The 14796-nt window shown below is 40.6% G+C and overlaps 1 protein-coding gene across 2 annotated transcripts in view; it reads left to right on the top strand.

Annotated features, from left to right (window-relative positions):
- Window positions 1-449: 449 nt before the first annotated feature.
- dgkaa (diacylglycerol kinase, alpha a) overlaps window positions 450-14796 on the top strand; it is a 17033-nt gene continuing 2686 nt past the window's right edge. The window contains exons 1-21 of one of the 2 annotated variants that reach the window (XM_026332976.2): window positions 450-640; window positions 4506-4658; window positions 6884-6987; window positions 7293-7369; window positions 8792-8921; window positions 9087-9158; window positions 9246-9295; window positions 9393-9467; window positions 9784-9900; window positions 10936-11053; window positions 11193-11281; window positions 11393-11512; window positions 12465-12563; window positions 12803-12889; window positions 13078-13151; window positions 13231-13305; window positions 13471-13556; window positions 13645-13734; window positions 13925-14085; window positions 14161-14225; window positions 14576-14666. In XM_026332976.2, coding sequence (XP_026188761.1) covers window positions 6912-6987; window positions 7293-7369; window positions 8792-8921; window positions 9087-9158; window positions 9246-9295; window positions 9393-9467; window positions 9784-9900; window positions 10936-11053; window positions 11193-11281; window positions 11393-11512; window positions 12465-12563; window positions 12803-12889; window positions 13078-13151; window positions 13231-13305; window positions 13471-13556; window positions 13645-13734; window positions 13925-14085; window positions 14161-14225; window positions 14576-14666 — 1752 coding nt within the window. In that variant the 5' untranslated portion in view covers window positions 450-640; window positions 4506-4658; window positions 6884-6911. The remainder of the gene's footprint in view (window positions 641-4505; window positions 4659-6883; window positions 6988-7292; window positions 7370-8791; window positions 8922-9086; window positions 9159-9245; window positions 9296-9392; window positions 9468-9783; window positions 9901-10935; window positions 11054-11192; window positions 11282-11392; window positions 11513-12464; window positions 12564-12802; window positions 12890-13077; window positions 13152-13230; window positions 13306-13470; window positions 13557-13644; window positions 13735-13924; window positions 14086-14160; window positions 14226-14575; window positions 14667-14796) is intronic. The other variant, XM_026332975.2, reaches the window with a different exon arrangement.

Below are 14796 nucleotides of genomic sequence, written 5' to 3'. Positions count from 1 at the left end.
GTTTGCAAAATCATGTAAACAATAAACAAAATATTTAATATGTTCCAGTAAGTGTAATGCACAATATATCATTCTATATAGCTATATTTTATATAGATTCATATATATCTACAATCTATATATATATATCATTCTGCATATTTCTTCATTGTTACTGGCTATTAGTTTCATTTAGATAAAAGATCTGAGTACCTCCAAGAGTGCCACTCCTTGAGACACCCTGAGGGCCCTGGAAACAGTCCGGTTATTTGGTTATTTGTCCGGACATTCATTAGGAAAGTGCAGCCTACAGTGCATATCGCATTGATTTCTTCCAAGACAACATCACGATCATTGCACTGGTACATGTTCCAGCTGCACAATTGTGATCAGCATTACTTTAACAACTTTGCAGGCGGAGGCACGCCGGGTCTAACGAGTGTGTGTTGGTTAGCAGAAAGGGTGCAGGGCGGCAAGGCGGTGCTTGACAAGGAGGGATCGTCTCACTCAGTCTGTGCTCCGCTCTAGTTCGCTGCTTCGGCTGCTCTGCCGGGTCGCCTCCGTTTGAAGTTAACGGCACTCATCTGAAAACAGGATTTCCACCGGGCTCTGCGCCTCATCGCGACGATTTCAGTGCGGACTGACGACGGACTGGCGAGAGGTAAATGACTCCATAAATCCGCGGATTGACTAAAGTTTCAGTGCAGCCCTGAACGGCGTTCAGCTGCAGGCAAACCACAGTCAAAAAAAAAGACGAAGGGATCATTTTAGGTTAGGTTTGTATTTGGCTGCTGACAGCTGAATGCAAAATTCAAGTAGATGCATCTGGTGCATGTATTTATTTTTTTTATTGTTTGTTTGTTTGTTTGTTTTAGAGAGCGCGCTGCAGATTGGCCTTTGTTAATAACAGAGTAATTCACCCAGCTCGACAACAAGCAGCAGGGCAGACCTATTGAATCTGAATGCACATTCCTCTGCCTTTTTTTAAATCCTCATAAACATGCATGACTTCAGCATGACTGTCTCACTGTTCTTAATGTCAGGCTGCTGCTTGAGTTATCTGCTTCAGGGGGGAATCCCTCTCTCAGTCTGGACTTTAGTGATTCCTCTGTTTAAAATATCTGAGGCATCATGTGTTACTTTGACCTAACGAACACATGTTACAACTCACACAGCCTTACAGAGCTGTAGTCTCATATTTAAAACTGAAGTTAGTCCCATTAGAGACTGTGTATGTTTTAAGACATGGTGAGGTGTGAAGTGAAACCTCAAACTGGATTATTCTTAACACCCTTAAAGGGTTTTCACTGTATTTTTTGGAGATTCTGTGAATAAATAGCAGGAACTTTCTATTTATTGGTTGGTTAGGGTGATCACTGTTTACTCAACGCTCTGCTTAATTTGACTGCAAAGGGTGATTGTGACTTTCAGTCTTCATGCTAATGGGAGAACAAACCATACAGGAAAGTCTTGATAGTTTTCTCTCTCTGTGCCCGAACTCTCAAGTTTATTTCCAGGTGATGCTTTCCTGTTTGTTCCAAGCAGGTTACTTTAAAAGCTGGAGAGTTTCCGTACTATTCACTGGTTTCTAGTTGCAAGAGTTTTTTAGGCACAGGCCGTCAATACTGTAGTCAGGTCAGTTGTTCCTTTGTTCATGTTTACATCAGAGGCTGGAGGCTCTAAATGAACTAGAATTTAGGCCATTTGGTGATTACTGGTTTAGGCTGATGTGTAGTTGTTAGCTCTTGCCGTTTGGCATAATCAGAGTGACCAAGGAAATGGCGTTAATGTCTTTTGTTTACAGATTATTTCACTTCTCCAAAAGCAGCAAAGTCTTTCATTTAGCCTTCACTTCCTTCATTGTCATCACTCACTGGTTTTTGTTTTTGTATTATTCTTGTGTGAATAACACATTTGGCTTTATTAAATAGTCAGTACTTTAGATCATGTGATAGAAGTGAATAGAGTTTGCCTTAGCACAAGTGTCAAAAGCTGTTACCTGAGAGTTGCAAACTACATGACTACATTTCAGATTGAAACAATGAAAAATGTGACATTTAATGTTTCATTTTCAGTTGCAATGAACCTGTGGGTGAACCGGGCGAGAGTCTCTGATTCTTGCAAAAGCGTACACCATAAAAGCAGTGTGATTGTTGTATGACAGCATGCACCCTCACAAGTCTGGGCAGGTTTGAGGTTTTTTTGTCACGCAGCATGTTGTTCTACAAGGCTTCCTCCGCAGAAAAGCTATTATATAAGACACATTCAAGTCTGAGTGATGGGCAGTCCTCACTTTAGTTGGTGAGCTAAGCAAAGCCTCGCCTACGTTTTCTGAAAATCTGTGATTCATACTATGGTGACTGTCTTTTGGTTTTTGTCTGATATACAATGCATCGTTCTGCAGTGTTCCCACATAATGGAACCTGCTGTAGTTTGCATATCACTCAATTGTTCTAAAACTGTAGTAGACGAGGGAAGCCTTGTTTGAACAGCGTGCTCAAACATGTCCTTTCTCTTACTTCTGACTCTACTCCTTCTAATATTACTCAACAGTTATATTCAATTTAGGAATATTACACTGACCCCATCCATGCTATCTACCCTAAGAAATTTTCTCCATGCTATGCCTTAACGGGGGTTTATGAATTAAAAATACATTTATCGTTGCCTAGGTGCCTCAGTAATAGCTTGAGCAAACATCCCATTTATAGTATGGGAGTATTCCCCTGCTCATGCAGTGACTCACAGTGACATCTGCATGTAGAATGTAGTTTAGAGCATGGCTTCTGCTTTCTTAAGGCCAAACAACGGGGGAAGACTTACAGCTATTGCCTGGGCTCACCCCTTCCCTGAGCTGGCTGCCTCCCTCTCTGCCTTTGCCTCCTCCTACCTGTTAGTCACCCATGGCAGTGCTCTGACGGAGAGCAGCTGATTGAGGGAAACACTTTCCATAGCAACCGGGCATATCCGTTCTCTCCCCTCTTGTCAACTTAATGCAATCTGTACACACTTCCCTGAAGAGAACTGTTATAGTATCAGGAGGAAAACAAATACCTAACATTAGATGTAGACTTCAGCCTCTGTTGTAAGAACCTACGCAGTGTTTTCCAACCACAGAATGACGGAGTCAATGGCTTGCACCCTGCAAGTGTTGCAAAACAGCAGATTTCCTTGACACAAGGTGTGGGCGTTATGGCAGCTTGCACAAACATTAGCCTGCACGGGAAAAGGTCATCCCCAACTATACCTTAAGATGAACCTTAGTTGTAAAGAGAGTTGTTCATGCTTGTTGACAGTTTTATGTCCGCATTGAGAGTTCATTATCAAATGCATGACTCATATGAGGGGAAAATACCAGCTGAATTGTCTGTTATAATCCTTAACTTAAATTAAATATACTGTGTATATTTTTATAAAGCACTATCTTTGGTGTTTCGGTTGAGTGGTCAGAAGTAAAAACGGCGCTAGGTTGTAAACAGACAGTTTTTCATCTGTTTATGGGCGAGTGGATGTTTCCACAAGCTGCTGCTATTTGAAGAATCACTTTAACATTTAAGTTGCTCTGTACTGTAGCTTTTGTGGATGTCTGCTCGTAACAAGTGCCATACTATTTATTCTGTGCTGTTTATATGGAGTGACATTTTTCCAAGCAGAATTATAACAATGTTTAAATCATGTTTGTGTCTACGCAACAGAGACTACCATTTAATTAGTCCCATAAAGCAACAAAAACAGGTCTCATTTAATTTAACTATTTTTGTCCAGCAGTGTAACGTTACTGAGCCAAAAACAGGTAGTCACATTGTCTGTATTATGTCTTAGCATGACATTCCTGAACCCTGAAATATTTCTACTTGCGTCAGTAAGCTCCTTTAGATGCTGCCATTTTTTTAAATACAGTTTCTCTAAGTTGAGGGAAAGCCTCTTCCTGTGCTTCATTTTCTGACTGCCCGTGATACCCTCAGTGCATCGCGAATGCAAATCATTATCTAATCAGGAAGTGAAGAATCAGATTACTCAGATAAGCTTGAGACCCTGTTGAACCAACAATAATGATGGTGGTACTCTGTCAGTAAAACACAAAGTAGACATGACAGTCCTCTGGAAAGCATAAACACAGGGGGAAGAAAAGGAACAGCTGGGAGTTATCTAAAATACGAGCTTTGTTTTATTTGCAAATAAACATCAGATGCATATTTTTAGCTTATTTATAAAACTGAGTCAGGGCTCTATTTTTAGAATAAAGAGTTTTAGGCTATAATCAGATGATCGGTAACAGATGGCTTTTCATGATTCCTTCGTGTGTCACTGCTGTCGATATAGACCTTGCCCACCTGATAAACAGAACTGCTAGGCAACGCTGCTGACCTTTTGAGGGAATTAAGTGAGGACAGTGTGAACCTTTCAAAATCCAAAGAGAGTGAATGGATCCAAATCACAAGTAAAGAGTGGGTGTTATTTCAGAATATTTCATTTGCTTTCTCAGAACGTTCTTTGTCCTTTAAGTGCTCTGATTTTCTCTTCAGTGCATGCTGTCGTCACTGAGACCTGCACAGTCTGCACTTTGTGATGTGCAGACAGCGTGATAACACCTGTGGAGAACAGTGTGAACAACACATTTACAGTGAGGTCCTATTCATCAGCCTGGACTGACAAACTCCACGCTGTCTTTTATTCAGGTTTGGTTTCTAATTGTGTGGTAGATAAAAGTGTAGTTGCGATATCAGATACATCAGATTTACACTTTCTGTATTAACTCTTCAAAACTGTTATGCCAGGTTCAGTGTGCTTATCTTATTCTATCCTATGTCTCTACCCTCGTAATTCCCTTGGGAACTATTACAATGTTTAGTGGGAAATTACAGTAATTACCACTGGATACTAACAGACTGGCTTTAACCTCTTAAGACCTGAGCTTTGGTTTGGCTTGCATTTTAGATTTCTTCTAGCTATTTGGGGTTAGGTGGAACCAATAAATATAACAACCAGAAATTATCTTTGAACATGAAGCACTTGTAATTTGTGTACAACTGGCTTCAGTTACAAGGCAAGGCAAGGAAAGGCAAATTTATTTATATAGCACCATTCATATACTACGCAATTCAAAGTGCCAATTATTAGTATTATGGTGCAGACAACGAAAAATGTGATGTCCACGTATGTGGACGCCAGGTCCTAGGAGGTTAAAGGACCATACCGATATTTTTCAAATTTTTAGCTCCATATGTGGACTTCTTTACAACTAACCATTTTCCAAAGCATTTTGTTTTATGAATGTTTTCTATTCCATCCTTCCGCTGTCATTCATAAAGTATTACAATCACTTAGCGGAGTATTCAATCTTTTAGATGTGTGTACTCCAATAGAGTAGTGAAGACGATGTTTATTGTTTTCAAAGGTCCATTATCATTGCATGGTAATGTCGGTAAAGTGCAGATTGATTTAGAAAGTCTCCACGCACTACCTCATAATGGTGATGTAATTTAGACAAAACCTAATTCACTCTGCTGTGACGGATTACACAACTCAAGTGAATCTTTCAGTCAGATCATTTGTTAAATATATAACACTGTATGGATTTCAAAATATTCTGCAGATATGGAAAGTGTGAGATAAATCATGCGAAATCACTGGTGTGGTGCTTTAAAACAAGAGCATGTAACTGGTGCTAAACAAGTGATCATTATGAGATAATGGTAAACAGTGCGACAGGGTGAAAGGTAGAGGCAGTAGAGAAGAATCATTATAAGTCAGTAACCTGGCCATAGGTTACTAGTCATACCACACCAAGCAAGACTGTAGCAGCGTATCGTATCGTCACTGGAAAACATCTTATTAGCTGCATTAGGAATTATTTAAATTGAGTATTGATGTGTTTCCTGTTTCTTATTGGCAATTGGCTTCTATAGCAATGTCGTACAGGATGTCAAAAGTGCAGCGATCTCTCCTCCATTACAGTAACTAGTTCTCTTCGTTCAATTATTCATGAGCTATGCATGTGTTTGTGTTATTATCATTAGGAAATTTCCATCCATTATGATTTAACAGCATGTTTCTTTTGGTGAAAGTAAAGGATGAACACAGCACATGTTCATCAGGCTTCAGAGTGGCATTGATGACCAACTTTTTATTGTAATTACAAACTCTTTTTCTGTGTCAAATTTAAATGTCATGGTCACGTTCAACCTTTTTTGACATTTAAATCATTTCCTTCTGTTCAAAGGGAAGGTCCCTTGTCAAACCACTTTGTTTTTCTTTTACTTCACCGCAAGATGTTATTGTTTATCTTTGCAATTCTACACATCATTGTATTCTCTTATGCTAAACCAAACCGAACATGCGCGATATCTGCTGTTTTATAAGTCTTATATGGGCCAGTGTGTATATGGAAAATGATTCTGGGTGCACAGAATCCCTAGAGCCAAAGTATCATGGGTAACTTTAGCCTGACTCAGTTTCTAATAAAGGTTTGGCCTAGTTTTGAGAGGCTAGTCAGATGTTATAGATGGTGTGAAATGTAAAGCAAACACACCATATAGATGTGAAAGAATTGTTTATTTTTGGCAGTGCAGTTGCATTTGAGACCTCTGACCACAAATGGTACAATAACATATAAAAATGGCTTCCCATTTTAGCCTATTGTAACCTTCATTATATTTACAGAAAGCAAAACCACATTTGGACAGTTTTGACTGCGAAGGTTCTGCACATATTCTGCTTCACTCAGAGTTTGTTGAGTGTGAATTTTCACTTCTAAAGCATTGGAGTTTTACAGTGTAGGATAGATGATGCTATCTTTTGCTTGCAGCCATGCCTTTATGTGTTACAAAGAAGCAGGCTACTGTGCACCCACCTTCTCTTTTCTCTGCATTTCCATCTCACTGTTTCCCTCGCTTGTGCACAGGCAGGCAGTTAGTGCAGAAGCAGGCACTATGTCCACCCCCACAAACCCAGAGGTGAAGGAGCTGAACCCTGTTGACTTCATCCAGCTACAGCAGTACATTGAATGTAAGTACAGACAGGGAGGGGGGCGGGCAGGCAGCTTTCTCAGCGCTTAACACCCCCCACCCCTCCACTTCCACTTCCACCCACACTGATTTATACTTGCTCATGATTCTGGTATCTAGAAGAGGTAGCAGCAGTCTGGTACGTTTTTTTTTTTTTTTTTGCAAATAAAACGTGCACATGTACATGATATTTTAGAAATATAGATTGAACACTGTTAAATACAGTAAAATACTATATGAAATGCCAATTTGAGAACTACACACAGAGGTACATGTGTATTCCTATGTGACCTGTCTGTCTTCCAGACTGCAGCTTGAAGGTGAAAGATGTACTGAGGGAATTTGATGCAGATGGCAGCCTGGCCCAGCACAGACATGGAGAGGTGAGGGGACGATGTGTCTTGCTGTTCATCATCAGCTCCACGTCTCTATATTTCACTCACAGTGATGTTAGCTTCGAGGCACATAACTGAACTGAGTTATAGCTCTCAGCAGAGGGGTCCAGTGAGAAATGAGCATGTGATTTATACATGTTGGCCAGTTATTAATTGCTTTAAGCTGATTAATTAGATTCAAACACACTGGTCATGTTGACTAAGCTGTCTGCAAGAACTATCTTCAATGCACTGGATTGAAGTAGCAAATGTCAATTGTCTCCTTAGTTTTGCCCACGCAGCAAGGCCTTGCAGAACAGTGTGCTGGCTGCCCTCATGCAGTGTAAGCTCACTGTACATCAGTGGCTGACTTTGCCAACTAATTTGTCCAGGAAACAAATGCACCAATTTTTGATGGATAATTGGTCTGCATACCGTGGCCACATCTCAGAAGCTTAGCAGGGCTGGGCCTTGTTAGTACTTGGATGGGAGACCACCTTGAAAGACCAGGGGCTATTACACTCACTGAGGTTGCACAAACCAGTGCAGTTTTAGTGTCTGTCCCAAGGAGTAAATGAGAGTGTTGGGTCAGGAAGGGTATCTGACATAAAACTGGTGCCCAATCAATCATGCGGATCAATTGATTCACTGCTACAGCCCCTAATGGGAAAAAAAGAAAAAAAATTGGTCTGCAGACCATTTAATTAGATAATTGGAAAGAAATGTTGGTCTTCATAATGGAATAAAACACAAAACTGTGATAATTAAACAGTTAAAGCCAGACAGAACAGTGAAGTTCTTTTTTGTAAATGCATGTAAATGTGTGCACAATAATCATACCATTTCCTTGGTCCCCTTTTTGTTATCTGGCTGCCATACAGTGACCTTATTTGTTACTAGGGCAGCTCTGCAGGGTATCAACCAGGGAAATAGAATAATGTCAACAAGAAATGGGTTTGTGGTTCACTATTATCGAGGGACTGCTGCTTGTCCTGCAGCATATTAATATGTGAGAAACATAGATACCAGGCCAGACAGACTGAATGAACTCTTGAATCAGGAGTTTCTTTTTTTTTTTTTGTTTTATGTCATTGTCACATAAAACCCCTGCAACCATTCCAATTTTGAGGACAAGTTTTTACCTGTAAATTATGAATGTTTTAGGGTAACATTTGGGGTTTTTGAAAGCCTTTCAACCCCCGGTAACCCAAGCTTACATGACTCACAAGCACAAAGCAAGGGGGCATTTTTCAGAGATACAGACTTTCACATACCAGTAACTATGTCATCTTCAACTTCCTTTATTTTTCCGAAAGGAAATTAATTTGAAAGTTTCAGGTTACCATGCACAAACATGCACACAGACGCTTCATTCTACATTTTACTGCAACACCATTGACAAAATGTGCTTCTCTCATGTGTTTTATTCAGTGCGTCAATGAGGAAGGTTTTCGTTTGTTCCTGAAGACTTATTTAGAAGTGGAGGACTTCCCTGTGGATCTCTGCCAGCGACTCTTCCGCTCTTTCCAAAACTCTGAACCCACCCAGGAAGATAGTGCCAGTGAGATTATACACCATGTATTAACACTATTCACTGTCTTTGCTCTACTTTCATAGCAGGCTTATCAATTTACACCATGGCCTATTTGGCATACTTTTCTCTATAACGACATGCCTGGCAGATATGGTGACTAGAGTATCTCTCTCTCCTGCTTGTCCCCTGTAGAGGTCTTTCTGAAGGATGTTTCATGTTACTTCTCTCTGCTGGAGGATGGCCAGCCCAGGGACAAGCTGGAGTGTGAGTCCTTTGCTTCTTTTTTGTTTTAAATAATTATAGTGATGACTTGGATCAACGCTTCCACTTTAATTTCTCTTTTCTTTTTAGTTGCTTTCAAGCTGTATGACAGAGATGGCAACGGAGTCCTTGATAGCTCTGTAAGTTGCTAAGAAAACCTTTTTGAGGTGTGATTGTAAAGCAACATGTCATAACAATAGTAGTACTAAAACAAGAGTTTTGTTTCTTTTGAAACAGGAAGTGGATAGGATCATTGCTCAGATGATGCATGCTGCAGAATACCTTGGCTGGGATGTGTCAGAGCTGAGGCCGGTAAGTACCAGAGTGCTTTACCTTGAAATATGAAAACCTCAGAAACACATAAAAGCCTTTACATGGTGTATTTTCAGCCATGACAATATGGTAAATGTATGTAGATACAGACACATTTGTTTGCACAAAATATCATTTTTGATGTCATGTATAGTATATGGCGGTACTTCTTATTTATTTACTAGGGTTAGTAAAATACTAACCTTTTCTGCATCTGCAAAATTCACAAATACCCATGCATGACCAGTTTCAGAGAACACATGGTCATAATAGGAAATGCTGATTGCATAATAACAATCAAATGTCATTTCATCAGGTTCTGAAGGACATGATGACAGCAATTGATGCTGACAGCAGTGGCACGGTGTCTCTGGATGAGTGGGTGGAGGGAGGCATGAACAACGTTCCCTTGCTGGTCTTGCTGGGTCTGAAGGTGCTTTTAAAGCAGGATGTTTTTGTTTGTCAGGAGTGGCTCTAAAAGCTCTGATATATCATTTTACAACATGTGGCAAAACCTACATTTACAGCTTTTGTGAAACCTTTGGTCTTGTGTGACTCTCTTTTGTCCTCTGCATCCTCACTGTTTATGAGGGCCTTTTTTGCCAACACAGCATTAGAGGGTGTGGTAATATTATCTTCTCTCTCTCCCATGCACTTTCTGCAACATTGTTTTCCATTTACTCGGCACAAACTGTGCCCACATTTCGCAGTCATAGCACAAAATGGCAAACCTCAGGGTGATGCACTATATTTGACTAAAGAAATGAATGCTTTAATATTATTATATTGCTTTAATAATATTATATTGGGCATTGTTTAATGTGTTGCCAAGAATGTAAAACCCATTTTCTGTCTGACTGCATGTCTAGCTCACTGTGATGACCCAAAACCATGAGCTGGACTGGGTTTGGCCTCTATAACAATGCCAGGGACTTACCCTCAGGCTATTTCTAGCCACCAACAGACATTTGAAGCCTGGGGTGCATGGATTCAGCCCCCTCACAGTTGCTGTGTGCTGCTTCACCAGCTGCCCGTGAAAGGCTGTGGTATCATGTCCGAAAAAAAAAAAGAACCTCATAGCTTCTGCTGAGAACTTGAGCTTGTAGTCATTGTTCATTTGACTGTCCATAATGCTGCTAATGATGCTTTGACATGTAGAAAGACTACGATAGTGCATAATCAGCAGTGTCATTAGGGCCTGGTTAGTCATGAGTGGGTGTGAAAAACAACTGTGAAATGCAGGCCTTGGCCACAGTACGTTATGAAATAGTTTGTGTATTTTGATTGAAATAATTTGATTCAAATTTTAACAAAGGGAACAGATATCAGCTTTTTTTTTGTTAGAAATATTTATGTTTATTTATGTAAATAAGTCAAGACAATTACAAAGATTTGAAACCATCATGTTTTTGTTTTTTCTTCTCTTTGTTGCATTGCCCTCTTCAACGATTGGTCTTTCAACAACTAGATGACCCAGAAGGACGGGCAGCACCTTTGGAGGATGAAACATTTCAACAAGCCTGTTTACTGCAATGTGTGCCAGGGTATGCTGCTGGGCCTGAGGAAACAAGGACTGTGCTGCACCTGTGAGTACCTAAATCCCCCAGAAGAGGGCGACACCGACATTAATATTGTTTTATTGAAATTATGACATCAAAACCACAGGATTAATACTCATCTGTCAGCTTGACATTTGACAGCTGGGTTATGTGTCATGTTGTGCAGGCTGCAAATACACGGTCCATGGACGCTGCGCGAACAGGAACCCAGCACCCTGCACAAGGACGTATGTGAAGTCAAAGAAAGAGACAGGGGTATGCCAGTATCTCCATGACAACATTTGCAGTGAGACTCTTAAGTCCAAATTAGACTTTACCATGTATGTACTTTTATGTGGACGATAAAGTATTCATACCACATTTCAGGTTCCAGCACACGACTGGGTGAGTGGGAACTGTGATGCTAGGAAGTGTGATAAATGCCAGAAGAAGATCAAGAGCTACCAAGGATTAACGGGCAAACACTGTGTGTGGTGCCACACGATGGTGAGAAAGCATCTTAATGTGTGACAGATATGTTAAATCTACACTTTCTGAGCAGTGAGGAGAACAGCTCCCAGCCTGGGTTCAAGAGGCAGACACTCTCTGTACTTTTAAGCCTAGACTTAAAACCTTCCTTTTTGACAAAGCATATAGTTAGGGCTGGTTCAGGTAACCCTGAACCATCCCTTAGTTATGCTGCTATAGGCCTGGACTGCCCGAGGACCATCGGTGCACTGAGCTCCCCTACTCTAACCTTCTCCTCCTTTCCCTTCCCCTCTATTCCTCTCCTCCCCCCTCACATGTATATTCCACCATTGAATGTCACTCTGCTTGTGCTCTCTCTCTCCCCTAGTTTGTGCTTTCTCGCTCTCTCTCTGTTCTCTCTGTACCTTCTGCAGGTGTCCCTGGTCCTGGAGCTGTATATCGCTGATGTGCAGTTACTGGCCCCACCAACCTGCAGTGTCTATTTGTTGTTTATTGTTGCTGTTCTTTTCTCTCTGCTCTATCCACTCACCCCAACCGGTTGAGGCAGATGGCCCGCCAAACTGGTTCTGCTGGAGGTTTTTTCTTCCATTAAAGGGAGTTTTTCCTCTCCACTGTTGCCAAGTGCTCCTCATAAGGGATTTGTTGGGTTTTTTGTTTTTGTAAAGTGCCTTGAGATGATTTGTATTGTGATTTGGCGCTATACAAATAAATGAATGAATTGAGTTGAATTGAACATCCATTTTGGTAATCAGCCATTCCCGTTTGAATGGCCAATTGTAGACCATGTGCTCATGATGCCTTGGGTTTCAAGTCAAGCCTAGTGATGCCTGATTTCCCCTCTTCTTTTGTCTAAGTTTCCCATCCAACTAAGCAGAAATACAAGCATCTTTTAATAAACACATTTCCATCCTGTCAGTCATCGTTGTTGTTTTACGATTTCATGTAATGTTTCTCTGTTTTTGTTTTGCAGCGCCATAATGAATGTGCAGACCAAGAGCCAACAGAGTGCACATGTGGGCCACTCAGAGACCATATCCTGCCTCCATGGGCAATCTATCCTGTTATAAAGGTACAGCATTATCCTCTGGCACATCTCAAGCACATATAGAATACAAACAGTGTCTGTCACACCAATGCAAAACATAACATGAGCCCAGGGCTGTTTCTTGTTGTTGGTGATCCTTTCTTACCTGTGCAGCATGTATACAGGTACAGTGTGCAGAGATTTTTGTGTTCTCAACTGGCAAAAGAATATTACTTTTAAGAATTCTGTTTATTCACTCTGTACCTTTGTTTCGGTCCCCAAAGGAAAGGCCAAACACGGTGAAGAACGGTTGCTCCAGTTCATCAGATGATAGCGAGCTCAATACTACTCCTGATGGACAAGTGCTGCAGGTGTGATTCTGCGGAGGGAAAGCTTGTTATCAACACTAAATGTTTACAACCTGACACCTGAGGAAGCTAAACATGGACAGATGGTTGTGAAAAAAATTCATAAACTCAGCATGTGTGCTTATTTTTGTTAGTTTATGTCTAGTTTATGTAAGTATTATATCTTTTTTTTTTTGTTTAACATTCAACAGATCAGTCCTGTGCCAAACACCCATCCTCTTCTAGTGTTTGTTAACCCTAAAAGCGGTGGCAAGCAGGGAGAAAGGTGAGTCCAAACACAGAAACTTTTATAGTGAAATACTTGTCACATACATGCACATTTAGCCTAATTTTATGTATTTCAGAGTCCTGCGTAAATTTCAGTATTTACTGAATCCACGGCAGGTATACAACCTTTCGAATGGAGGACCTGGACCAGGGTGAGTTATTGATGCAACAGTATATGGTCAGCCTGAAATGGAAATACAGTAAAATTCATTTGTATACATTTTATTTTAAAAGACACAAGCCTGAGTATTAGATTGTTTCAGGCCAGTTTTTTTCTTTGTGCTCTGCTGTTACATTTGGTATCATCTTTCTTCCAGACTGAGTTTCTTTAGGAATCTGCAGAATTACAGGATCTTGGTGTGCGGGGGAGATGGCACAGTTGGCTGGATTCTTGATGCAATAGGTGAGATTGTTGGATGAAGCTTTTTTATAAATGGCATGTTTCAACTTCATGTGAAAACCATTTGACACACTTCCTTTTTTGCAATCAGACAAGGCCAGTCTGGTGGTACGGCCACCTGTTGCTGTGCTTCCTCTGGGGACAGGAAATGACCTTGCACGATGTCTACGATGGGGAGGAGGTGACAGAAAATGATGACAGTTAGAGTGTTCTCTTAATGTGAAAATAGTGTAATAGTTTGTAGCATCTGCTCTCTTGTTGTGTCTGTTTGGCTAAAGCAAAAGAAAGGTTCTCCATAATGCTTTGTTTTATATCTGTACACATGTAGCACTCATGTCGGTCTTTTCATTAAGTTGCCGTTCACTTTGCAGGGTACGATGGTGAAGATTTGAGTCGTATCCTTAAAGACATAGAGGGGAGTTCTCAGGTGCGGATGGACCGCTGGAGTGTGCAGGTCATCACAGACGAGAATCAGGAGGAAGGCGACCCGGTGCCATATGAAATCATCAATAACTACTTCTCTATTGGAGTGGTGAGTTAGTCAGTAATATAATACACAAGGGTAAGTGTTTGTTATTTGTTTGGATAATTGCTGTTGTGTTGACAGGATGCCTCCATTGCCCACCGCTTTCACACAATGAGGGAGAAACACCCCCAGAAATTCAATAGCAGGTATGCATTTAACTCCCTGATAAGCAAACAAACAGTATAAATCCTGCTTATAGTGTTAATGTACAACACAAGTTCAAAATTATATCTATGACAGATGCAAAGCTAGGAGATACTATGTCATTTTTGTCTTCAGTTATACTCTGGTGGCTTTTTTTCTGCTTACAATTGCAGTTTATTAAGCTGAAAAAAAAAAAACTGCATGCAGGTGGCGACAGCAGGTGTCCTTCCTCCTCCTCCTCCTCCTCCTTCCAAAGAGCTGTGTGTCCTAAAAGGAGAAAATGTACTCTGAAAGTAAAACATCATTGAAATCTGAAAGAGATGTTTTTTTTTTTTTGGTTTTTTTTTTGCAGAATGAAGAACAAGCTGTGGTATTTTGAATTTGCCACTTCAGAAACCATCTCTGCTTCCTGTAAGAAACTGAACGAAAGTCTGATAATTGAGGTGAGAATAAGTGGCAGTGTTACGAGCAGTGGTGCATGTTTGCAGTTTGTCTTTGAACCAGTTTATGTCCAAAAAAAAAACAAAAAAAACAGTTCCTGCAGACAGTGCACTGATGCTTTAGTCTGTCTCT

Source organism: Mastacembelus armatus, chromosome 7 (assembly GCF_900324485.2).
Source record: "Mastacembelus armatus chromosome 7, fMasArm1.2, whole genome shotgun sequence".
In the NCBI taxonomy this organism is placed as follows: domain Eukaryota; kingdom Metazoa; phylum Chordata; class Actinopteri; order Synbranchiformes; family Mastacembelidae; genus Mastacembelus; species Mastacembelus armatus.
The sequence above is the reverse complement of the archived record's forward strand: the minus strand, read 5'-3'. Positions and strand labels throughout refer to the sequence as shown.